A 26,060-nucleotide genomic window follows, 5' to 3' on the forward strand; every position below is an offset into this window, starting at 1 on the left:
AGACTCAACAACAAGGTCACAGGTTAGATCCTGTCCAGCCAAGTGTCCTGTTCAAGTGCCCTTGCGCAGGATTGAGCCCCATATAAGAATGCCACCCACAATATGAAATATGAAATGTATCTGCTGATAAGGGAGATGCCGCTCCTTCTCTGAACCTGATTAAACCATCAACAGATGCTTTAAGGTCCTCTGAGTGTTTTTCAAATGGCAACCACACGCCCGTTCTGGTTTGGAGAGAGCTGTTGTTTTTTGTTTTTTTTTCCTTTTCTAATAGTCCTCATCCTCAGAGTCACTGTCCTTTCGTGTAGGGAGCGAACATCTGATCGATGACATTAGCTTGTCTTCGATTTGCTTCTTGGGATTTTCCTCCAGGTCTGTCTTCACAGCCCCGCTCTCTGATAACCTCCACTCCAGCTCTGAATGGGACACAAGGGACAAGGAGGTGGCTCAATACTATGCAGGATTTGTTATTTGCCATTTGTTAACACAGCAATCAAACTTGGCCTCCCTGCCACACTTCTTGCTGTCAGCTACACACAGGCCTGCAGTTCATTATATATCTGTCGGAATAGATATAGATCTATATCTGAGAGGAGACAGGCGGAGCCAGCAGTATAACCTGGACCACATACAACCACCACATGAGAGACTAAGGAGCTCAATCTCATTGCACATTGTTTCATACCATTTTGAAGAAACACGTTGTTGTAGAGAGATTATTTTGCATGAGTGTATATATTGTTTAAGTAAAATCCCACATCTTATACCTTCAAGGATCTGTTTCAGTTGGTTCAAATCTTTTCATGTGCCTGAAATAATTTTAAACTTCTGGATATTATTTACTAAAAACATTTTTTGAAGGTCAAATGCAATAAATAACATTGCAACAGTTATAAAACTCACAATTATAAACATGTTAATCTGCTGAGACAACAAATCTAAGAAACAGCAACCATCCATTACTTCAGTAACACTTGGATTCACCAATCCCTAAAAAAAAAAGTGATGTCCCTGAAGATCTACATTGTGCATTTACAGTCCTGCCACTTTCTGTCAACAGGCCACCTCCTACCTTCAACTTTGAGGTTCATGCCCCCAAACACCAATGGACCAATGAACTGGGCCTTCATCTCTCCCTCAAAATAGACGAAGATGGTGGGCAGATTGTGGTCAGGGTAGTTAGGGATGCATGTGGTGGAGATGGACTTGAGGAACTTGGTCTGAGGGAACTTCCTGGCCAGCATACTCAGGTGCTGGTTGATGAGGGAACACAGAGGGATGCTGAGAGAGAAAACATCATAGAGACCCGTCAGTGCTGCACTTTCTGCATGGAAACTGTCAGCAGGGTGAGAAGCAAAGTGGGACACGGTGATGCCGTCGTGTTGCTTAGCTTTGTAACAGTCCATGACAAAATATTCAGTTTACAGCGATATAAATGAAAGATCAGGACGCGCATGTTTAAGAAGCTGGAACAATAGAATATTGTACATTTTCAATTGATAAATTAAATAATTCAATAATAATAATTTAGTTCAAATCTTGCTCCACATATGGGCTCCTGGAGGATATAGATATCCCAATACAAAGCCTTTGGAATTAAGATTTCCCCAAAACTGCATGAAGGAAAATAAAAGCTACAAACCTTCATGTTAGTATAACAACTGTATAGGCCCATGAGGAGTTTATGAGAGACCAACTCAAGAGCGAATTTCTGTACTTTTTTAGTTGGTCTAAACGCTCAGTTCACCCAAATCAGACAGCGTCAAGAAATGACATTGTAAAAAATTTAGACATTAGATGTTTCTATGAGCCTTCAAGATTGTTTTTCGCATATTTCTTTAAGTACTTGACTTTGTTGGATGACCTACCCCTGTTTGTAGAGATGCAGCACCACCCAGATGCCATCTCCGGCCTTGTTGACCTCCTTGACGTAGTCCTGCCCTGAGATTTCGACCACCTCCCCAAACGCATTCTTCATCTGAGCTGCCTTCCACTCCGCGAGACGCTTCTGTCTGCAAGAACACACAGCTCACATCAGTGTACAGTCAGATGGATGGGGTTCAGCCACACTCAGAGCACTAAGGTCACACTCCACTGTAAGAGTCTGCTCACAGGTTTATAGTATCATATAAGTAGGAGAAATCTTGTGACCACTCACCTGTACATCTCAATGGCGGCCTCATCTTCTTCACCAAACTCATCTTCATTCTCCTCCAGTTCTTCCAGTGTCATGTCCTCATACGTTTTAACTGTTCAGATAAACAACAAGTGATTATAGGTTCTGCAAGTAATTTAGCCTTCAGTGATCAGTTCAATGAGGACAAACTAGACCACACTAAACTCTTTCAAAAAAATATTTAATAATATATTTGACATTATGTCACAGAGAAATCCTGATATTTATTCCCAAAGTGTACTTACCAACAGACTGCTGCTGAAGGGCCAGCTCCTCCTCTTCATCATTTTTAGGTTCCTCTTTGGGAGGAAGAATGCCTTTTTTCCTCAGGATATCATTCCACTCTGTGTCTTCATTCGGGTCCTGGAGAGAAAACAAAGCATATATGCAAGTACTGTCACTCTGGCTTTCTTTTAGCTCAGGTTCTCAGCAACTTTAACACATAAATTTTGCTTCACTAAACTGGAAAGGAGCCATGTTCTGAGACAGTTTGTACAGATTTAACAGGCCGGAACAGACAACATGAGCATGGAAAAACACCTTTTTAAAAAAACTACTACTTTGTCACTATTGTACTTAAAATACTGTTGTAACCAATTATTGTACTGCCGAGGTGACAGCAACGTACCTGATGACGAAATGTTAGGCTAACAAGTAAAATGTCACTGGATTCAGGAACTTCGGTGTGATTAGCTGTTTTTGCCTCACATCCGTGTGGACTGAATCATGGTTTTGGACTGTTCCCTCAGACAATTAAGCAATCTGAACGATTCCCTTTTTTGGATTATCCACACAAAAACGCTCCGATATTCGAACATTTCCGCTACCACTATATCATTTAGATGAATTAAGTTTTCCAGCCTGTTAACTAAACTGTTGCCGTTCTTTGAGTCTCTTTGACAGGTTTTGGGATTAAGCACTTAGATCGCTAACTGTAGCTGCTGATACGCCCAGCAACATTGTTAGCTCTAAGTTTCAAAGCTCTGCTCTGAAATTATACCAGGACACCGTCACCAACCCGTTTCAAATCGTCTCACTCATCAACGTTAAAGCACAAGGTGTAAAAGTACAGTACGGTCGAAAAGAACAATTTACTAACCTGCATTTTGACAGATAAAAAAGCCTACTCTGAAATCACACCGCTGCTCTCCTCCCAGACACGGAAGCAGAAGGACCGCTTACGGACCGATTCCGACAGAAACAAAAAACCTGTGAGTTTCTAAAATAACCTCCAGACTCAAAATAAAATTATTTTAACAAAGTATGTCTTAGGTAAAAACTATGAAACAATTTTTATTCTATTTACATAGAGCTAAATGTATGTAATTTCTTTTGAAAAACATGACGAATACGCGTTTCGTGGGTGGGACAATAATAAAAGTGACACCAACTTCCTTTTGTAGCTCAATATGACCATAGAAGGAGTGGGAACGCAGAATTCCATTTGCGGCTGCCGAGAGCGAACAGGTGCTGCTGCCCTCCGCTTCAACACACACTCACACACACACACACACACACACACACACACACACACACACACACACACACACACACACACACACACACACACTTACACCGTTTGACGCCCCCCGCCGCATACACAGTTAAATTATTCTGTTTATTCGCGATCAAATAAAATTCCAATATATTCATAATATGGACTGAGAAGTTTAGAGGTATATTAGCAAAAATATAACAGCTCTTATCATCACCATATAAATAAATGAAATTTTCTATTTACTGTACATTAATAAATGGTTTGTGTAACCAGAATTCCATCTAATTTTCCCAGGGTACCAAAGCCCCAGTTTCACTGCATGCCATTTTGTTTTGGTAGTTTCATTAATAGTGAATTTGTCTGGAAATTTACAGCACTAAAGTAATGAGCTATGAGCTAAGAGAGACCATAAAGCTGTTTGATGTGTACTGTACTTTGTGGAAACATGGAGACAGTAGGATATATACAGACTGCACGGAGGGCAGGCAGTGTATGTGTGCTGGATGCAGGATTAACGGGGGCCCAGCAGAAAAGGTTTGTCTGGGATCCCCTAACGCATTAATCTGGTCATGCAAACTATTAGCTCATATCATTCACTGAAAACACATGAAGTCCCATCTTGGCCGATCCTTGATGCAGACTATTATAACTGACAGTCAGCTGCAGCTAGGTCATCTGGTTCAGCGGTTATTTAGCACATATCAGTCTAGATGTTAAATGAAATCAGCTACAGACCTTAAAAGTAAAATGAATGTTAATAATTATGCTAATGAGTTGTAAGGGACAACGAAATGAGCAGGAAATGACAGGCTAATTGGAGGTTTCAGGCACAGTCTGTTTACAGTGATGAATGGAGTTAATTTATACAGCAGGCCTTTGTATGACAATTGTCTTAGTGAGTACCTGAGCACTGTGTCAGCTCAATAGCCAATCACAGGAGGGCCAGAGCAGGAAGTGGCGAAAGAGAAAGTTGATGATGTGCCGAAGAAAACAAAAATGAGACGAAGAGCTCACACTCTGTCACTGTTTTTCAGGACCCTCAAACGACAGAAACGAGTTCTGTTTTTGCATGAGGAAAAGATTTACTGTTTAGTTGACATTTGTTTCCAAAACAGTTGTGTAAGTTACTTTATAGCTTGTTTGATGATGAGGATGATTCTTTTTGTTATTATTATTACACGGCCATTTTCTGACACATGCTTTGAGAATTTGATCATATTTTTCTGTATTTGACGTTGGTTATTCTTATTTCGTTTCAGAAGTGTGTGTAAAGCTGCTTGTGTTATCAGACTGACATTTGACACAATCATCTGTAGCCTGGATGCTCAAAATGGAGATTTTACAGTGTACTAAAACTATTGTTCGTGGCAAAATATGAACAATAACAACAAATAACAACAAAACAGTGTAGTAGAACTGTGAAAAGGTCGACATACCTTATCACAAAGTGGTGCCAAAGTTGAAAATTTCAAATCCTACATATAGCGGCTCTAAATTCACACATATGTTAGTCTTGGGTTTTGGTATATCAGTGATGTGATATGGATACTTAGTGCAGTAAATTCACACAATGTTTTCTAGTTTTACCATTTCTGCTACCACACTACAGTTAGTTAAAAGTACACGTAATGAACTGCAGTCAGTTGTTGGCTTCAGTTATATTTCAGTAGCCTATCTTCAGTTTATCTTCTTTACTCAAGGAGAAAGTCTTTCACATTCAGTCTGTGGGTATTTTTTTCCTCTTGAAATATGTTCAAATATACATTTCTTTGAAAACTGTGCAACAAAGACCCATTCAACCCCCTTGCAGTCACATGTTGGCTGGGCGGGTCTGCCATCAAGGTTTAATACATGGGACTCCCGAGCAGTTAATCAGAACTGAAGAAGCCTTCTGGATGAGAGCTGAAATGTCTTCGCCTTTAAACTGAAGTCCTATTGTCCCAACTTAAGCTCTTCTACTGAAGATGACCTGGATGACTGAGAATTTCTTTGCAGTTCTGCGTTATTCTTCCCAAAAGACAAAGAAAAGAAGAAATTCAAATCTTAATACAGTTACAGATTTTTATTGATATACCAACCACACTTCACACAGTGAGAATCATCTTAAACAAATACCAAGAATAAGACCACCGATAATCCCTTTAGAAAACACATTTAATAACACTTTCCATTAGTTTTTTTGTCATTAGATGGGGCCAAATTACTGAGAGCTTCTTCGTGCCAAAATAAAAATATATAATCAAATCTTTTATTGAGGCCATTTTTGAATCTGGGATTATTAACTATTTTGTGAAATAATACTAAAAATATATTGATATATTGTAATGAGCTCAGTTATATTTTATTCATAGCGAAAATCATTTCACTCAGCAAGACTGTGGGACCCCGATTCAACTACAACGTGAGTCATCGTCTCAGATAGACGATCTTGTACAGTGAGTACAGCTGCTGCAAATCGGGCGTGGGGGCAGCAGACGTGAGGCTAGGAAGTCCGAAGCGTGCAGCTGTCGGGGGCGCGGGGTGAACATGGATAAACCCGAAAGTCCGCCGCTGTAGGGTCGAACCGGGCCGCTCCCGAGCCGGAGGACAGGGAGAGACAATCTCATATACCTCCCCTCTGCAAAGACCGAGACGACGGAGGGCTTCCTCCGGTCCCTCCCTGCTGGAAGATATGTGGCTGAACCCGGAGGAAGTTCTGCTGAAAAACGCCTTGAAGCTGTGGGTGACCGAGAGGAGCAACGATTTCTTCCTCTTGCAGAGGAGGAGAGGCCACGGGGAGCCGACAGGCAGGATCACAGGTAAAGAGAAAGGGACAGTGACACAACAAAAAAATAACAAGTGAAAGACAGGCCACGCAGCAGTGTAGTCGGGACCACAGGTAAACAAAGAGAAAGACAGCTGTCAGGATAACAAGTAAACAACAGGAACAACCGAGGAAAGACCACAGAGGTAAACAAGGAATCCAACGAGAAAGTTAGGATTAAAGTTAGTTAAATGTGTTGAGCCAAAGCACAGAGCAATCCTGGATTCTTCCCGTCGCAGAGCTCACAGGAAAGTCCCTGCTCCAGATATTTGGTTTAGCACAGTCTGCATGTGTAGCTATGGCAACAAACCTTATAATTATATGGCAGGTTAACTTGGTGGAGGTTTCATGCTCCAGCTGCTCAGGTGTGGTTTAAACTTTGTGAGCACACCAGAGACAGCAACAACAACAACCCTTTGCGTCAACAAAATATTTTCACTTTCAATAAGGAAAAGTGTTTCTTACTCTAAGGGGTAGTAACCTCGCAGTGTTTGTAGTATTAAGGATGATCAAGAGTACATTCCCAACAAACTGAGCTGACTTTGCTGTTTACTTCATTTTGCTTTGATTTCTGGCAAGCTTCAGTCCTGGACTTTTCTTCAGTTTGGGTGAGGGTTTTTTTTTTTTTTGCGATTATTACACAAACTTTTGAGCACATGCTTGTTGCAGCTGCAGCCTGTCTGACTGCGTCTCATTCTTCATGATGGTTTTCTGCTTTCTTCCTGTGTTTTGTATGTGCACAACAGGCCTAATGACGTTATGCGATGATCGACCAGTTTGCACAGTGTCGTCTTTATGCTCTTTCCTCTTCTCTGTGGAGAAACCCGGCCAGATCTCTTCTCATAAAACAGAATAGAGGGAACTTCCTGGCCAGGGCCTACTTAGCGTATGTGTTTGTTCTTGCTGTTCCCGGAGCAAGAGGGGCAAAGGGTCAAGTCCTGTCGTCACATCGTTCAACATTAACTCATTAAACGATCTTCACTTTGACGCTTTTGCCACACAGACAGAGGAACCAGCACAGAGAAGAGCTGTTCATTTTTTTTTTTGTATTATTTTGCGATTATGTTTCCAGTTTTTAAAAACGAAGGCAGAAACTGAAGTTTTTGTGTTCTCAAAACTGTGATAACACACTTTCCAGCCTTTATCACAGCAGTGATACACCCCACACGTTGAGCAGGATTTCTGAGAAGGGCTGGGCAACTAAACATCTGCAGCCGATCAGCCCCTTCATACCAATCTTTGTGTTTTTATCTCTGACTATGAAACGGATGCACTGTCCTATAAGGTCTCTGTTAGTCCATTTAATCCACTGACACAAAGCAACACAAGAACAAAACATACAGGTAATTTAATGTGATGCATTCAAGCGCAAACAGATATTGCAGTCTTGTTAAAAAGCAGATCTCTTCTTTGCCCTTTTCTAAGCCTCATAAAGGCTGACTGTAGCCTTGCTGTCTCCACAGCAGTATTGCCTCACAATGTGACTATTAGCAGAGAAAGGCGATGATTCACGTTGACTTGCTTTTCTGGAGAGTTTGCCAGTGTAAACCCTTTGTGAGTTTTGTGGTGACACACGGATGGTTTTGCGTTGCCAGGCTGCGGGGCTCACAGCTTCAGGCAGGTCGACACTGACTTTAAGATGTGGTTTACATTTGGCTGAGATCCAGAGTTGTCTGCTGGAGGAGGAGACTTTATCTTTACTCTTCCTCACCTGCTTAGGGTTCCAACAAAACACATGCTTTTAAATGCTAAAATACTTCTAGATTGTGAAAGATGATATTTTGTGCTGATGTCTAGTTTGACACATATCCTGACTAAAAAAAATGTACACAAAAGTCTCTGGCGAATCCCATCTTGGTGAAATAGTTTCAGGCAGTTTATCTTTTTGGCAACAAGAGGCAGTTTCACCTTACAGACTGACAATCCTGAAGGTGTTGAGTGCAATGCAGCATTATGGGAGAACTGACACTGGTTCCTCTTCCTCTTCTCTCCATGTACTACTTGGTATAGATGTATCTTTTATGCTCAAGGCAGAGACAGAGATCAGACTACCCTCGTCTTGTTCAGCTATGACTTTGAAATGCACGGTTGTGCTTTGCTGTGGTCGGTGGGGTTAAGCTGGTTGAAAATGCTGCGTTAGAAAACCAAAATGCTTCAACAGTTCAAATGAAAGCAGGGTGCCAGCTCCTTTAAGAACCACTTATCAGTCCTGTAACTTTGATCAAAGTATAAGCACTGACCGCAGTGACTCCTTATTGTCATAAAATAAGACTACAATTATGCCTAGCCAAACTGTCCGCCCTTCAGCACTGAATCAGCCAATAGCAGGCGATGTGTGGTGTGTCATGAATGTATAGAGCTTCATGCATACTTTGTCATAAGTGAAACTATTCCTTTTATTTTTCAACGTTTGCATTTACAAGGCAACAATTATAATAAATATTCAATACATATGGGGTGCACATATTGTCATCACTTATTTCCAATATGTGTTAATGTGTATTCACTGCCTCTGCTGGTCACTTAGGGGCTTATTATACGGTGATTTCAAGCAGCTTTATACATACCAACCCCAAGACTTAAACAGTGTAAATGATTTTGTGGGTGCATTACAGAGCTCAGAGTATACGATCATGGTGAGCTGTCCCTGGGGGAAAAAAACAAAAAACAAGCTAGCAACCGAAAAAAGTGCCACACCCAGTCATGTCATGCATTTCTCCTCTATCTTCATTCAAAACAAAGTAGTGTGAGTGTTTTGAATATTTTAAAGCTGACCCCTGAGTAGGTCATAAAATCCTGACTTGTGGTTGTTAGAAAGCTTTGGTGGTGGTTAAAGATAATTGTTTTTAACTTGTTTTTTTTAAAAAATGCATTTTCTTTTCTGTTACCCTTTGAAAGATTTATTATAGAAGTATTTAAAATTAGCTATTGGTGACTTGAAGCCCTTGCAGGCCTTTCTGTATTTTAGGGCAGAATATTTACTATCTCTCCCCAGAGGAAATGTACAATCAAAGCACTACAAAGAGAGTTGTTATTGGAAGAGCATGATGCAGATTAGCCATGGCTTACAAAGATACAGATGTAATGAGAGCACATCTTTGTTTTTTTTTTTTTGTGTGTGCCTCTATTTGCGTGATGATTGAAATTCAAAAAGCCATTTAAAAATTTTGGTTCCTGGGGTCTGTTTTATTCTTCTGAACAACTGCGGAGTTGACTGTAACTTTAACTGACACCAGTGAGTTTTCTTTAAGCAGATGTCCCACTGCATGTTATTATTAAAGCTGAACTGACAGACTGATTACGTACTGAGATGTGTCTTAAACGAGAGTCAGCTAAACTGTAACAAGGCTTGTTTTTGCCTCTCTGCTTCAGTGTTTGTATTGTGTTCATACCTATAACCTACCATAACAACCTTTCATTGTGATATTTGATAAGGTACAGATACTTAATCAAATATCAGAATGAAAGAAAAATGGTTGTAGATAAAAAAAAAAATAATATTAGTGAAATAGAAAGGTAATTGAAAAAATCATTGTAGCTGTTTAATTAAGCTAATTGTAATTAGCTTGAGTATGGTGCCTGTAATTATTACTTTATTCAACTTTGCCAGTTCACATGATAATAAAAACTTTAAATTACTTAACACATTGTTTAAAACAATAAAACACAGTTGGCTAACCTGTGCCCACTTTACAATTTCTGTGGCTCAGACAGTTCACAGTCTATGGCTGAATATCTAATTATCTGTGGGGATTTAAGAGGCCTTAAAATCCATCCATCCACTATACCGCTTATCCGTCAGGGTCGCGGGGGAGCTGGAGCCTATCCCAGCTGACTACGGGCGAGAGGCGGGGTTCACCCTGGACTGGTCGCCAGTCAATCGCAGGGCTAGGCCTTAAAATGTTAAAAAAAATTATAAAATAGACACTACTGTCAGGGGTTTGTTCACTGTTTTGCTGTTGCATTGTTAGCTAATTCACTATGCCTCAGCTTCTTCTCTGGAATATGTTGATGTCATTGTGATTCTCTGTGTTTTGTTGTCTCACCAGGTCTCCTGGTAGGGGCACTGGATACAGTGTTGGACTCTAATGCCAGGGTCACACCTTTCCGCATCCTCCTCCAGGTTCCCGGCTCCCAGACTAGCTGGGTAATCGCCAGCGGTGAGTTGAATATCAAGTGTCCTTCAATATGTTTTTGCTGTACCAGCTGGGTCTCAGTTGTCAATTCCCTTTTGTCCTCTTGTCTGTTAGGAGCTGCCATAGAGGAGGTGAACAAGCACTGGGACTGGCTGGTCCACAACCTGCTTCACTCTCTGTCTGTGTTTGAGAACAAGGAGGATGTTGCCAGCTTTGTCAAAGGAAAAGTCAAGGTGTGAAAGCTGCCAGTGCTGGCATGAATCCTGACAGAGACTGATTTGAGGCTTTGAGCTGTGTTGACGAAGCTTTTCCTGTGGATTTAAAATTGATTGAAGGCATTTGTTGGATGAAAGTAAAACATATGCCTTACTGTAGATTATATGATGATGAAAACCTAAATTCTCACATCCTTTGGTGATGCAAGTCCATGTAAAGCGCCCTGAACTAATGAGTGTAAGCTTTCTCTTCTGCAGGGCCTCATTGCAGAGGAGGTTCGAAGCCGTCAGGCCGCCCAGGAGGAGGACCCTGAAAAGTTCAGGGAGGCGCTGATGAAGTTTGAATTGCACTTTGGCCTCCCATCGTCGGAGAAGCTGGTGACGTACTACTCCTGCTGTTGCTGGAAAGGCCGGGTGCCTCGACAGGGCTTCCTCTTCCTCAGCATCAACCACATGTCCTTCTACTCCTTCCTGCTGGGGAAGGAAGGTCTGTACACCAAAGTGAGGGCTCTGATTTTTAGGGAGTCACTCCCCATAATTTGCAAGCCCATGCTTTTACTTTACTCATAGCTCACTCCAAATGTAATGATAAAGCAGTGCTCTACTGAAAATCTTTGAGCTACGTTACATGTATGTTTGAGAGGTGGATATGAAATATTTGCAGCTTGTTCCATTGCTTACAATGGATTTTAATGGGACTCAGAGTAATAATGTGTCATAAATAATCAAAATATACTTAGAAAACTTGTTAAACTGAGTAATCATTTGTGATTCCTTGTGTGAAATGATACACATGATTGTTGTCTTCTTCTCAATTGACAATTGAGACAGTTATGCCAAAATTACACAAATAGATAAAGAAAGAGAACATTTGGTAGAAAAATGTGATTTAATGGCAGCAAATTGGAGGCTTATTGCTGCAGGTATGTTACTAAATTTTACTAAATTTTCATAGACATTCCAAAACTGAGTATTAGAAAAGTTTTGTATTAAGAAACTCAAATAATAATATTTTAGTCTCTTCTTTCTTCCTCAGTCAAATTTGTGATTCCTTGGGCGGATGTGACACGGTTGGAGCGGGTCTCCACCGGCCTGATGACAGAGGCGATCCGGGTCAGCACGCGGCAACGTCAGAGGGAATTCTCCATGTTCCTGAGCCTGGACGAGACATTTGGGGTCATAGGTCAGCTGGCTGACATTGCCCTCAGGCGGCTGCTGGACAGCGAAGGCCTGGAGCTGGACCGAGTCCTGCAGCAGCCCGCACGCATCACCAAAAGGTTAGTATTGTAGTATTGCAGCAGCGGCTCAGTTTAACTTGTGATGTTTGTCTCGGCGCATTTTATGTTTCACGTGACTTTCCAAATGCCAGTGTAATATTCTGATGACAGGAAAAACAGAGCTGGAGACAGAAGTTCAGACCCTGACTCCTTTCTCACCTCCACACAGCTGGACAGTCAGGCATGAAGCGGGTGTAAATGTGGGATTTTCCACATCTTTTCCGGAAAGTTACAGAAATGGTCACACACAGCCCCCTCAGTATCTGATGCTGGAAATTTGAGTGTGTGGGTGGGGTTTCTGAAGTGTACCGACAGTTTTAACAGATGGCCGATAAGACACGCCCATTTTTTGATATACTGATGCTGCATTTGTTCAAATTTTAATTCTTTGTGTTTGTCATATTTTTTTTTTATGTTTGCTCTGTGTGTGTGAAGTAGTTTTCAACAGACCTAAGTCGCAACTAACACTATTGCATGACACTTCTGGCATTGAGCGTTTCTGCTCAAGTGCGGCTGTGTTGAACAGGGTCACTTATCTATATAAAAACCTGAAAACCATAACAGGAAACTGTCTGTGCTACAGGGCAGATGTAAGAGTGGGTGGGAGTATCTCTAAATGGTAAAGTGTATTTGTGTATTTTATACAAAACTTTGAACATGCATAACAGATGGAAACTGAAAAAAGGAAGTAGAAATAGAAAGTACAGACAGGACACTCAAACCACAGACAGTCCAGAATGGGGTAAAAAAGAAAAAACCACCATGCATGTGAAATGGGCTGCTTAATGTGAACTCACAGAAGTATGAAAAGTTCCTGTAGTTTCCAAAGTTCCTGAAGAAAAAGAAACTTATTTACCTCTTAGCTTAGCTTCTTCTTAGTTCCTACTCCTGTAAAAGTTCATCTTAATCCACAAAATGTTCTTCATCTACAATTCAGTTCTAAAAACATGTATTACTGGCAATTAACAGTAGGACTTGCTGGAAGTGGAAGTGGAAGGACCCTCCCCCACAGATGATCACACAAGTTAGAGGTTCAGACTTTTGTGTTGCAGAAGAAGCAACGCCTTGCTTTCAGGAACATGTATAAGACAATATGTTATAAATTCGTGGGTTATGAAGACCGGCTCTGTGTGATTGAGAGCAGAGGAGCAAGAGACCCGAGTGGATAAATGTGTACAGCCAGCTGAACACTACTGCTCGCATGTGCATTGACCTGTCGTAACCCTTCTGCCTCCTGTGTGTCCCTGGCTTAGTGGTGCAGTTATGTTGCATATTGTCACTTTACATTAAAACATGCTGACATAAATTATACAGAATCTGATGGATTATGCAACAGTAAATTCAGAATACATTTTAGCCCACAAGAGGTGCTTATTGCACCCCTGGTGATGTGTTTTGGTTGTAGAATGATGAATAAATTACCACATTTTATTGAAAAAAATCCAACTAAGTGGATTAGAACTGAGGCTTGTGCTGATTTTAAAAACCAAAGTCATGGTCTGAACCTACACAGTTACATTTTGCTGCGGACTGACATGGAACATTTCCTATAACGGAAAAGTGAAAAGTAAACCCTTGTAAGGGCTCAAACAAGATTTTGGCTTCTAGTCAAGCAGGGCAGTACACTGCCTTTGTTGTTTCCACGAATTCAACCCAAGTGTCCTCACTGCAGCTCTTGGATCTGTTTGTACAGCTCATGCTCAGACATTGTAAACAATGCAACATTGCAGCATGACGGATGAGAGGCTTGTGCCACAAAAGCACCATATTTTCTGCAGTATTGTGTTTTAATGGTGCAAACGGAGAAATTCCTAGGTTATCTCACGCCTGGCCATTTCCACACTGAGGAGAGGAGTCTTAATTTAGACTGGATTGTGATTTTTTTACCCAGATTTCATTCATGCTTTACTACAAGTTGCGATGGTTTTGGAAATGTTCTTGTAACTAAGATTTAATGTTTATGTGTATATTGGCTGAAAAGCTAAAAATAGTGTTTCAAAGTGTGTCTGGTCACACCCAACATCACTGGAGAGTGCTGTTGGTCAGAGGTTTACTCGCAGCTCTTGTGTATAAGTCTGACTGAACCTGAAGACTCAATATCCAGTTTGCTCTGCTTTCAAAACTCTTTCCAAGTTACATCTGTGTGTTACCGACTTAACTCCTCATCATTTTCTTCCCAGGATCCTAGAGGAGCAGGCACTGAGGGAGTACGTTCTGGCTCTGTTTCGGCTCCCTCGTGGTGAGAATCTCCATGAGGTGGCCTCTTGTTCGGTATGGACGCCACATGCGCGTTGCCATACAGCTGGGAGCCTCTATACCACTGACAGTTATCTGTGTTTCTCCAGCCGAGAGGAAGGCAACTGCATCCTGCTCATACCCCTCTCAGAGGTACAGCACAACAGTACATCAGTTCAATAAGTCCAATGAATATGAGGTTTCAGTGCCCCATAATAACACTGTGCACACAGTGGCTGTCTGTTACAAACTTCAGAGGACTGAAGGCCTGTGGCTCAGATATCTTTGAAATGGTGTGCTGTGGTCTAATGAGGCATTATTGAAATTATTGCATGTTTCCTAGCCTGACAGAAAAGCTAATGATGCGTTGAGGTCTTTCATGAAGTCCAAAATGCTCAAGACAGGACAGCTTCCATGAGTTATGCCATAACACATGAAGCACAATGAACCACTAAGTTCAGCCATATAAATTTATATCAGTAAAATACTTTAAAGGCCTACAGGAAGTGAGTAAGCAAAGTCCAAGAACATTAGTTTGTTGGTCCAGTTTTTTAGTAGAGAGTGATGACTACCTGTGTGGCACTGTGGATAGCAGTGGTTACCACTGTTGTCTCACAGGAGGAAGGTTCTGGGTCCAAACCTGCTGGCCATCCTGGACCTTTATGTGAGGAGTTTGCATGTTCTCTGTGTGGGTTTCCTCCAGCTGCTTCAGGTTCCTCCCACACTCCAGAGACATCCAGGTGAGGTTGTTTGGTGACTCTAAATTGCCCGTAGGTGTGAATGTAAGCATGAATGGTTGTTTGTCTCCATGTCATCCCTGTGATGAGCTGGTGACCTGTCAGGGGTGTTCCCCGTCTCTTGCCCAATGGCAGCTGGGATAGGCCGCAGCCCCCAGCGACCCTGCAAAGGGTCACGATATTTGATGACCTGAAGGTAAAAACCTGGTAAATCTGAAGAGATATTTTCCAACCTTACAGCCTTATTGACTTTGGGATATTAAAGACTGATGAGAGAATTCAGGCATTAGAATACTTTGACTTCTTTCGTTGCCACAGTTAGATTTTCTCCTTGTCCTGTTTGACTTTTCCAGCCTCTTTGAGTATGTAACCGCTGACTTAACAGATCTGTCTCTTTATCCTGAGTGACTTTGTTCAAGACCCTTTATCTGGGAGTTTCTGTCAGAGGGTTGTATTTTCTGTGACGGTCGTGTGTTTTTAGGTGACTTTGTTAAACAGTCTGTGTTTACTCTGCCAGTTGCTGGTTAAAGAGTAACACACGGACTGGTTTCATATGGCGGATTATGTTTACTCACTAACACATAATGCAGAAGGGGAATATTTTATTATTTGCTGCAGTTATACAAGAGGCAGTCAGCTTGCATGTTTGCTTCGGACAAGGGCAAGTTCGGCCCCTCAGAAATTCCAAAGGATTTGACCTTATTAATCTTGTTTGCAGATGTATTTGCATGTTTGAATAGAGCGCTTGACTTGAATTTGAAATTGTAGATTTTATCCAGACACCAGGAGTCTTACATACTGTCTTTCCCTCAGTGCTGCTCCTTAATCCTCCATTTCCTCTGTTCTTTGTTGAAGCTTTGTCTGTAGAAACATATGATCACTTCCACCCACCTAATCTGTTACTGTGCATAATTCCCCTTCTGCTGCACCACAGTCTCCCCTATAGTCTCTTTTATTCCTGCACATGTCCTGGGCTTGAATGTTTTTCTTGTTTTCCATGTTAAAGGCTGTGTTACAGATACTGTAAGCAAAGTATGCATGTAAAGCATTACATTTGTTCGTTTGAACTACAGCCACTGAGAGAAATTAATGGTAAAATCATCTACTTCTCATTCACCTCTAATTTAAAATCAGGGTTTTTAAGAAAGTACCATGTTATGGGGAAGTTGTTTACAATACAGTACAGTAACACAGAATAGTTGTTTAAATGCATGTTTATTTCTAAAATTAAAGTCCTTATTATTTATGTATGAGCTGAGTGAGAAAAAAATAGATTTACATTAAGATTGTTGACTGGGGACAGGAAAAGTAATGAGGCAGTATGAGGTGGCAGTATTTTAAGTACACGTTTAAATTCCACCAGCCTGCTTTCCCACTCTCATGTGAGAAATAACTGATCATGTTGTGGTATCTTGTTTCTTCCATTCTCTCCCGTCAGGTGTTGTCTATAGAAAAGGCAGAGAGCACCAGCTTGCTTCCCAACCCCGTCATAGTGAGCATTCGGACTAAGAAGGCCTTCCAGCTGATCGAACTGACTGACAGAAACGAGCTGGTCGAGAGCCTGAACTCCAGACTGCGAGCTCTGCAGTGGAAACAGTCCATGTTCCGCAGCAGGAAGGACGGCAAGAGGAGTGTGGTTCGTGTATATGTGTTTACTTCCTCCTGTCTCAGTTTACACTGTAACGTTTCAGCAGGAGAGTCAAAAGGCTGGAGATAGATTACAACACTGTTTAAACACAGCAAAATGCAGCCCAACCATATCAATACAGTGTTTCTGAGAATGTGAGCCTGAAGTTGCACATGATCATGCAAAGCGTGAAGTCAAACCTTAAGCTTTTAATGTTGAAATACATTAGTTTCACTAATGACATTTGGAAACATTTCTCCTCATAATTTCCTCAGCGCTCCCCGACACCCTACTACACCTTCTACTATGACACCGGGTACTCTGATGAAGAGGAGATAGAGGAGCAGGTTCTGCGTAACACCGTCAACACCGAGGCTCTGATGACAGCCTTCCACCAAAGCCAACCAGGAACCAACGACAGCAAGGTAGAGTGGAGCCTGACATTTCACTGATTTTTGAGAGTTAAGTCAGAGTCATGCCTTTAACAGTATCAGTTCACCTTATTATAGACATAATCTCTCACTAACTCCACTGACTTTGAGATGCAGATAGTTTTATTTTTCTGTGGAAAAGAGGAAAAGTTTGAAAAGCTTCTCACACACACACACTCAGCAAGTCAAGCGTGTTCATCTGTGTGTTTGTGTCAGAGCATGGAGCAGGTGAAGGAGCGCCTGTGGGAGGAGCATTTCTTGGAGTTCGGTCGGGGCGTTCACATGTTCCGCACAGAGAAGACCCAAAGACTTGTTTCCATGGGGATTCCAGAGTCACTTCGAGGGGAGCTGTGGATGACGCTTTCAGGTACCGTTCAGACAGACGGTGGCTAAAATGACAGGGCTGCTTTAATGCACGAGAAGCAGCAAGTTTAAGGTTAGAATAGGAACAGGAAGTTTGTATTAAAATCATTAGAATAAAATGGGCTATAATGTACATGTGTACATTAAAAATGGACATAAGAAGAGATGCAGCTTTATACTTAATACAGACCTGCCATAAGGTGTTGGTTCAACTCTTTTAGACGCTGCAGTTTGTGGTGCTGTTTAGTTTTTTCCAGACTGAAAATGATCCTCACATTTAGTGTGTATCCTCACTAATATAAATGGACTCAATGAAATATCATGCATCATAATGTAATGCAAAAAGGAGGCATTGTGTCCACTACAGATGTTGTACTGAATCAGTCATCTGAGGGGGTAGAGTGAAAACATTGTTGACTGGTGATTGTTACTCTGGCTGTAGTATGGGTGTCAGGCCAAACAGGCACAGACTCGTGTAGTACAGCGGTGTGTGTTTGAGCACAGCTTGGGCTTCACATCCTCTTCTCTCCATCTTTCAGTCAAAACTTAAACCACCAGCTTTTACTTTGGTTTCCCGTCGGTTCCTTCGCTCAGACTCAGTGAGGAAAACTCGATTATTGGAACTGAAACCGATGAGCAGAAACTGTTGTGAAACTGAAACAGCACCTGGAGAAAGAGACACGTTGAGGAACAAAACTTCTCAGAGTGTTGCAGTTCATCTTCAGCCAGTATTGCCAGGCTGTTGATGTCAGGGTTTTAAAATAGAATGACCTAATTCCCACATGCATTAAAAACAAATGGCAGAATAGCAACGCACAGGGTTGTGGTTTTTCCCACATGTTTGAACACAAAGCATTTTCCCTGGGGGCCGGTGAGTATGTGTGTGTGTGCGTGTGTGTTGTTTGTGAGATGATACAGGATGAGGATCCTGTACGCCCTGCAAGCCCCAGAACCTCCTTATGGTTTTGTCAGTGAGAGAGTCACTGTAGAGGAAACAGGATCTGCTGGGGTCAGACCATTTTCTTGTTCTTGACTCATATTTGTCCAGAGAGAAAAGGAAAAGATGTGCTGCTGTTCAGGTTTTAGTTGTTTCAGGTTAGAAAAGTTTACATGAACTTTTCTAAACTGCGAACCCTCTGAATTTATTCATTTAATAAATCACACTGTTTTTTGTACATGCTTGCCGAAACAATAGCATGTAAATCACCTGCTTCTGTTAAAGCAGAAGTTTCCTCCCAGTTCACTGCTGTCACCCATCATCTGTTTTCTGCATTTCTTATAAACCCTTGATGTCACAAATGTTCAGAGTTATGGTTCTTTGAAGTTCTGTGAAATAGAAAATAGAGGCTGTGACATGACATGTAACAGTCAAAGCGAAGACACCTAACAGATTACTCAGTCATAAAATAAAAACCAGATATCCTTGCTTTAAAGTCATGTAGAATCAGTGTTTACAGTATCTCTGCCTCTGGTTTGTGCAGATGCGACCTCAGAACTAGAGTCTCATCAGGGTTATTACGCCAACCTGGTTCAGAAGTCCATGGGCCAGAGCAACCTGGCTACAGAGGAGATTGAGCGGGACCTCCACCGCTCTCTGCCAGACCACCCCGCCTTTCAAAACCCCACCGGCATCGCTGCATTGAGGCGCGTCCTAACGGCTTATGCTCACCGCAACCCCAAGATTGGATACTGTCAGGTGGGGAAGCATGATGACACGAGTGCGGAGAAAATGATGTGACTGTACACCTGTTACAGCTGTGGGCTGGTGTAATTTTAGCAGCAGCAGCAGCAGCAGTTGTAGTGTCACCAGGAAACATGTATAGGTTTGATTTCAGAACCGTGTGGAGCACACACACATCAGAAGAAGATAACAACTGGAATTTGAATGTAGTTTCCTGTATCTAAATCATTTAAAAGCAAATATACTGTGCTGAAACTGGTTATCGTGCTTTCTAAAATAATGTTGCGGACAAAAATCGTAAACCACGCCCCACCCTAACTCCACCTACTGACAGAGACATCATACTCGTCTTTATGTTAGATAAATATTAGGTGCGGTGAAAAGTGGGCAGCAAAAATACACTGTTTAAAGATATGCAGTTTTATTTTGAAATTTTTTTTATTAATTCATCAATTGTTTTTAGATAGATTTATCAAACAGGAAGCAGGTTAATAACCTCCACATTGTATGCCATTTGTCCAAACCCACATGGATTCTCATCAGTTAAGTTAAATAACTTAACCATAACAGTGTATCTGGAGTAAATCGTTTCTTGACTGATCGTTAAAAGGCCTCTGATGTCTTCTGTTCAGTCTATGAACATCTTGGCGTCGGTGCTGCTGCTCTACGCTAAAGAAGAAGAAGCCTTCTGGCTGCTGGTGGCTGTTTGTGAGAGGATGCTGCCAGACTACTTCAACCGCAGGGTCATAGGTAAGAGGTCAGGGCTCGGCAAACAAGCTTCATATTCACTTGAGCCACTTAGAGTAGCCGCTCCTCAGTTAGAGCAGATGAGTTAAAAGCCGTGTATCAGCAGTGTGTTTTCCCTTTGGGCTATTGACTAATTGACTACTTAGGAACGATCTACCTTCAGACTGTTCTATACTGAGACTGTTTTGTCTAAGCTGCTGCTTCTCAGACAACTAAACAACCCAAATACTAATTTTGGTTTCTAAAATAAGGGCTTATTTCCTGTGTTTGTGAAGCTGTTTATTTTTTTACATGCACGGTGCATTTGAAGCAATTTCCTCTTTCTGTTAATGTCCACGTTTGTGGGTGTTTTTTCATTTTTGAGACCGCAGTAATTGTGTTCAGAGAATGTGTACGCGCAGCATTGACTCGACACTGAAAATATAAGGCTGGAGTTATTTTATCATTTTATTAGTAGTAACAATTTCCTCTACCCCAGAAAAACAAAACGACTGACAACACTGATTTTTTTCTGGTGGGTACACAGTCAGTACTTCTTAATGAGATTAAGAATTGTTGAATCTGATCTTGTTAACAGCAAACTGTGGCTGTTCAACAAAGAAAAACGATGTCTGCTGCCATCTATTGGTGCAAACCTTGAAAAACAGCCCCAATCCAAAGTACATACCAGAACAAGCGCATCACTCTCAACTATCAAAGCAGAAAGTTGGCATTGCAGATTAATCATCTTGTTTTCATCTTTCATCTGTCATGTGGCAGCTTTGCACTGCAAAAACATTAAGTCACATATAGTGTCAGCACTATCAAATTTTTTAAATTGTAACCCCTTCACACTCACACGAGCCGACACACACAAACACACTTTGCCTGTTTGTATGTTTGACTCCATTGTTCCCCCCTGCAGGAGCTCAGGTGGACCAGTCAGTGTTTGAGGAGCTGATCAGAGAGCGTTTGCCAGAACTGGCTGAACATGTTCCAGACATGTCCGCCCTCTCCTCCGTCTCCCTCTCTTGGTTCCTCACCCTCTTCCTCAGCGTCCTACCCTTCCAAAGCGGCGTCTGCGTGGTCGACTGTTTTTTCTTCCATGGTATCAAAGCCATCTTTCAGTTGGGTTTGGCAGTGCTGGAGGCCAACGCTGCGCTGCTCTCTGCCAGCACAGATGAGGGACAGGCACTTATGATTCTCACCAGGTAGATCTGTCATTCTGACTCCTTCTTGAAATGGTGCATTAGAAAAGTAAATGCTAATCGTGCTCAGTTGATGACTAAAGACTTATTCGGATAGGACAGTGTAGTGGAGATGGGTATAGAACGGGGAACAGAACTGAACCGACACCCAAGACTTAAAAAAATGAAACTCATCATGAAAGACATTTTTAAAATATGATTCAAACTAATCGCACAACTTGGCAAAACTTAACTCTAACTTATTTCTATGTTGCATTTTTCACACTAGGTGTTGCTCTTCTCAAGCAGTCTCCTGTCCCTTCATTTTTGCATCATGTATGAGTGATTTCAGTCAGTTGGTAACAAGGAGGTTTTGCTGTTGCTTTCTTGAGGCATTTCCTGCAGAGCATTCCTTTTATTTTAAACCGCTGTTTTATTGTAAGATCTGACTGATGATCAGAGAGGAGCCCGTTGTTCAAATTGCATATAAAACAGAATCTCAAGTGCTAAATTCAGTCTTTCTGAATACAGCGGATGGGACTGCTCGTATGTTTGACCCCTCTGGTTGGTGCTTCTCAGTTTTCTGGACCAGGTTGGAATTGAGGAGTCCCCCTGTGTTCCGTCCTCGCCGCCTGCTGCACCGGAGACCAGCAGCAGCAGCAGCAGCAGCAGTGGCACTGATGTTCCTGCTGTGAGACACACAAACATCACTGACCTCGTCAATGAGTCCTACGAGGTGAGAAGCACACACACACACACGTGATCGGTGCGGCTGTTATTGGCCTTGAATTATATGCTGTTTGCACCTTTCAGTGAACGATTTCTTTCCTTTAAAAGCACTAACCCTTTCCCCTCAGATAGTCTTCATCGTTTATGAAGGACGACATGCTTGTGCTGATGTTCCATTTAATCTCTGCTGTGCTGCTTGGTGACAGAAATTCGGAGACCTGACAGTGAGGCAGATTGAGAGGCTTCGCTGTCGACATCGAATCCGAGTGCTGCAGGCTCACGAGGACACCACCAAAGAAAACGCTGTGAGCAAACGGAGAATAGAAATGTGATGCTGTTGTCAAGTCTGACTTTCAAAGTACTTCAAAGCCTCCAACTCTTCCCTGTGTGTGTGTCTGTGCAGTTGCGACTGGTGACTCCAGATGTTTCCATCTCTCCAGAGATCTTAGCTGATGTCTACGACCTCTTCAAGGTATCCCTTTTCCAACTAATTTCCTTTATCAACAAAATTATCCCTTGTGTCTTGTGTTAGCAGAGAATCTGATAACCCCACTTCCCACCCTTCCTGTGCTCCTCCCCCCTCCAGACAGAGCACTTCATCAGTCTGTACTGGGGTGACAGTAGCTCTGCAGCAGCGGCTGAGGCGGCAGCGTGGCGGCACGGCGACTCTGGCCGCTCCTACCTGGAGCGGCAGTACCGGCTGGATCGACCCCAGTTCAAGAGCCTCTACGGGCTGCTGGCGCCGTGGCCCGGCGGCTCGAACCAGCACATGGACACACTGGCCAACCGCACCTTCACCCTGCTGGACCAGGAACACAACAACCTGATAACCTTTGGAGAGTTTGCCGGCTGGCTTGGTAGGTAACGAGAGGGGAGACGGACAGGAAGACGAAAGGCAGATTTACACTCGGCAGTATGTTGTTGATCATTGTGTTAAAAAATAATTTTAACAAGCTACTGGTCCTCTAGTTGAGCCCTCATCTAAAAATGTAGCTATTTTAAGGATGTCACAAAAGTCTTTTTTGTCACTGTGATTCAGCTTCTTAAAAACAGTGCTTTAAAACACACCTGTGACTGCCAGATGAGATTGTGGCACCGCCACCAGTGTAACAAGAAAAGTAACGCATGACATGCAAAATGTTCTCAAATATTGGGAGTGTGCAATACGTTGTTCTTAAGAAAAACAGAAAAATTCCTACATAAGTCATTTTTTCAGAGGATATACGGACCCTTCTTAAAATATGGGAAAACAAAAATCAGTTTCTAATTTGTGTGAACTAACCCTTTACAGAGTAAAAGACCAAATCTACCACAAGAAATGTGAAAGCAATAATAAAGCTACATTTAGTGGCTGAATCCAGTTATAATGCTCTTGTGTGTTGGACTAAAACCTCCCACAATCCCTCCCTTGAGTTTGTGTGGTACTCCGCTGTTTCAGACAAACTGGGAAGATTCATCACTTTTGTGTGAACGTGTAAAGCTGCTAATGTGTCACTGGGTCACCTAATAAAACTGAAATGTGTTTCCATTAACGTGCTCTTGTTCTTCATTTGTTCTCACTGTCTGTTCTCTCTCTACAGACACTTTGTACTGTGAAGAGCTGAACGAGAAAATAAGGCTGCTGTACCGTCTGCACATCCCACCAGGTAACTCATTCTGTTAACACCATTAAAGTTGTGAGAGTTTCAAGTTACAGTCAGGGCTGTAATTGGTTGATTAACTTTACTCTGTGTGTGTGTGTGTGTGTGTGTGGGTGTGTTTGGGTCTGCAGCTTTGACTGAGAGCGAAGATGACCCCTCTCTGATGAAGAGCCCCGTGCTGTCCACAAACAGACCCCTCTACGTTAATCTGCCCTCTGGTCAGTCCAATCACGCTGCACATCATCAGCTGTTCGTTTTATTTGCTCAACCCAACACAGTACAGCTAAAGACAACGCAAGCAAACGGACATTTGCAAGCTGATGATCTGAATTTAGGTAACTCGTAGGTGTTTTCAGAAACTGTGGCTCAATGTGCTGACTGCGACTGTTGTTCCAGATGTTCAGGATGAAGTCAAAGACTACCAGGAGCAGCTGAAGCAGATGCTACAGGATCTTGCCAAAGAGAAGGAGAAAGATGTGGAGAAACCTCTGCCACTCATGAACCAGGTACTGGGACCAGCTGTAGTAAAACATAAACATTCTGTTTACATTTTATCCAACATCAGGGTTGATTCTCATTCAGACAGGAGAGCTCTTAAATCGCTGTTGGATTAACGTAAAGTTGTGCTAGTCTGAAAGGGGCTTTAGTCTCACCTTTTTTGGTAAAGAGGATACACAGATGTCTGATGTCGAGCTGCAATTATTGCAAACGATTATTTTCTCTTCCACTGATTATGAATGAGGAAAAAGAGAAAAGTGGCAAATCGTATTTAAAAGGTTAATAGTTTCTGCATGAATCTGTTGGTTTTTTGTAAACGTGATGAAGCACTGATAGAACCCCCCTCCATCCCTTCCTCCACAGCGCGAGTTCATCCAGTTCTGTAAAACGCTCTACAGCATGTTCCACGGCGACCCAGAGGAGAACGACCTCTTCCAGGCCATCGCTACGGTAACCAGTCTCGTGCTGCAGATCGGAGAGGCCAGCCACCGTGCGCCCAGCTCGGGGTCAGAGGTCACCAGCACCGCGCAGGTGACTGCTGAAGACGCCAGCAGAGGCGGCGGCAGTCTGGCGGCCGAGATCGAGTGGACGGTCAGCTACGCTCAGATCCTGGCGTCCCTGCTGACCGAACAGGCGCTGGTGAACTTCTTCGAGAAGCCGCTGGATCTGTCTGCAAAAATCATAGGCGCCAAGGAGAAGCAGTATCACCAGCGGGTGGGTTTGCTCACGCTGCAACAAGGGACCAGCTGACTGAAATGTGAACCGTGTACTGTGAGGCACAACACAAGCCAAACGTCTTATGAAGAAAACCACAAATATCAGTATCATTTGACACAGTGTAAGGGCTTCAAATTCAGAAGCCAACGAGCCTTAAAGTTATCTGTGACATTTATACATCAGTGATGTGACTGTCGGCAGCCACACTGACACGACTTGTTTCCTGCAACTCAAGAGCCTGTGACTCCCTGACCTACTTTGACCTGTAACTGACAACAGAGGAGCTTTTATTCCTAAATATTTTGAGCCAGAAAGGCATTTTTCCACCTGCAGATCTTCGCAGCCGACCTTGCAATGGTGGACTCAGCTGGTACAAGTAACACTGGTGAAGACATGGTCATTTTGTGCTAAAGGCCTGGAGAAATTGTAGAAACAAGTATTGGCTTCTTATGTCACCATGAGGATGCCTGCCGTTAAACTGTGCTGTGGACAAGAAATCTCTCTCCATTTTCTCCTCAGGCTACTCTTTATAAAGTATTTCTACATTGTGACAAATTCCTTTGTTAAAGGTTAATAAATCATTTACGTATTTTTCATAGATCAGCTGAGGTTATGAAACATCTCAGATGATTTATTCATAGTTATGGGTAAAGCCAGAGTTAGTAACTTTTAATTGAAATTACAAGAAAGTTAATGAGGGTTTTTCCAACTCCTTCTCAAAGTTGTTACTTTTACTAAGTTACTAATAAATGAAATCTTATCCAGACTTTCATGTTTCCAGAAGGTCAGAGATCGAATTGGAGCAGATGATGTAAAAAGACAAACGAGTGTCCTGCTGGAGAAGGATGAATTATCACCAGAGAGATGTTCACAACCTGGCAACCCTACATTTGTTTCTATTAATTCCTTATGGCTGATCTTTGAAGCACTAGTAAATGACCGAAGCACTAATGAAGCCGTTACTACAACAGTATGAAACCCTTTATAAAGGTTGCCTGATAAGCAGGTTGTAGCAGCACTCCCTCATGGTGCAGCATTAATGCAAATCTCGCATGCCTTCAGTGTTCTTTTCTTAGTGATTTTATAACTTCTATTTCTTTAATATTACGTTTTCACCTGCAAGCACCTTTTTTTAAAAAAAACCTTTTTTCAAATTACAGAGAAATAATCCACAGTGATCTCAAACAACTGCAGAAAAACACACTGTTGAAAGTGAATAAAAGATATTGCACAAAGACGTCACTTCCCTGTTGTCTTCTGTCATGTCAGGTGACAAACAGTTAGCCCACGAGAGAGCACCGACAGCTTCTCAAGTGTAAAATTCCCCACTCAGTATTTATCTTGGACACAATTCATTGCTGATCAAACTGAAATCCTCATCATG

At 42.2% G+C, this 26,060-nt stretch overlaps 2 protein-coding genes across 2 annotated transcripts; one reads left to right on the forward strand and one right to left on the reverse strand.

Moving 5' to 3' along the window:
- Nucleotides 1-207: 207 nt before the first annotated feature.
- Nucleotides 208-3,430, reverse strand: pdcl3 (phosducin-like 3). The gene is made up of 6 exons (XM_046404740.1): nucleotides 3,276-3,430; nucleotides 2,422-2,539; nucleotides 2,159-2,249; nucleotides 1,869-2,012; nucleotides 1,073-1,281; nucleotides 208-416 (listed from the first exon to the last, which is right to left on the reverse strand). The coding sequence occupies exons 1-6, from the start codon at nucleotides 3,279-3,281 to the stop codon at nucleotides 268-270; spliced, it is 717 nt and encodes a 238-aa protein (XP_046260696.1). The 5' UTR covers nucleotides 3,282-3,430; the 3' UTR covers nucleotides 208-267.
- Nucleotides 3,431-6,106: 2,676 nt separating this feature from the next.
- On the forward strand, nucleotides 6,107-25,911 carry LOC124067578 (TBC1 domain family member 8). Its single transcript, XM_046405050.1, has 20 exons — nucleotides 6,107-6,472; nucleotides 10,527-10,637; nucleotides 10,728-10,846; nucleotides 11,087-11,315; nucleotides 11,865-12,105; nucleotides 14,286-14,493; nucleotides 16,516-16,713; nucleotides 16,980-17,129; nucleotides 17,352-17,502; nucleotides 18,980-19,194; nucleotides 19,812-19,929; nucleotides 20,831-21,116; nucleotides 21,672-21,828; nucleotides 22,028-22,126; nucleotides 22,225-22,293; nucleotides 22,408-22,678; nucleotides 23,402-23,467; nucleotides 23,593-23,679; nucleotides 23,858-23,967; nucleotides 24,323-25,911. Exons 1-20 carry the CDS (start codon nucleotides 6,346-6,348, stop codon nucleotides 24,707-24,709), a joined length of 3,399 nt encoding a protein of 1,132 aa, XP_046261006.1. The 5' UTR covers nucleotides 6,107-6,345; the 3' UTR covers nucleotides 24,710-25,911.
- Nucleotides 25,912-26,060: the final 149 nt, after the last annotated feature.

This window comes from Scatophagus argus, chromosome 11, assembly GCF_020382885.2.
Source record: "Scatophagus argus isolate fScaArg1 chromosome 11, fScaArg1.pri, whole genome shotgun sequence".
NCBI lineage: Eukaryota > Metazoa > Chordata > Actinopteri > Scatophagidae > Scatophagus > Scatophagus argus.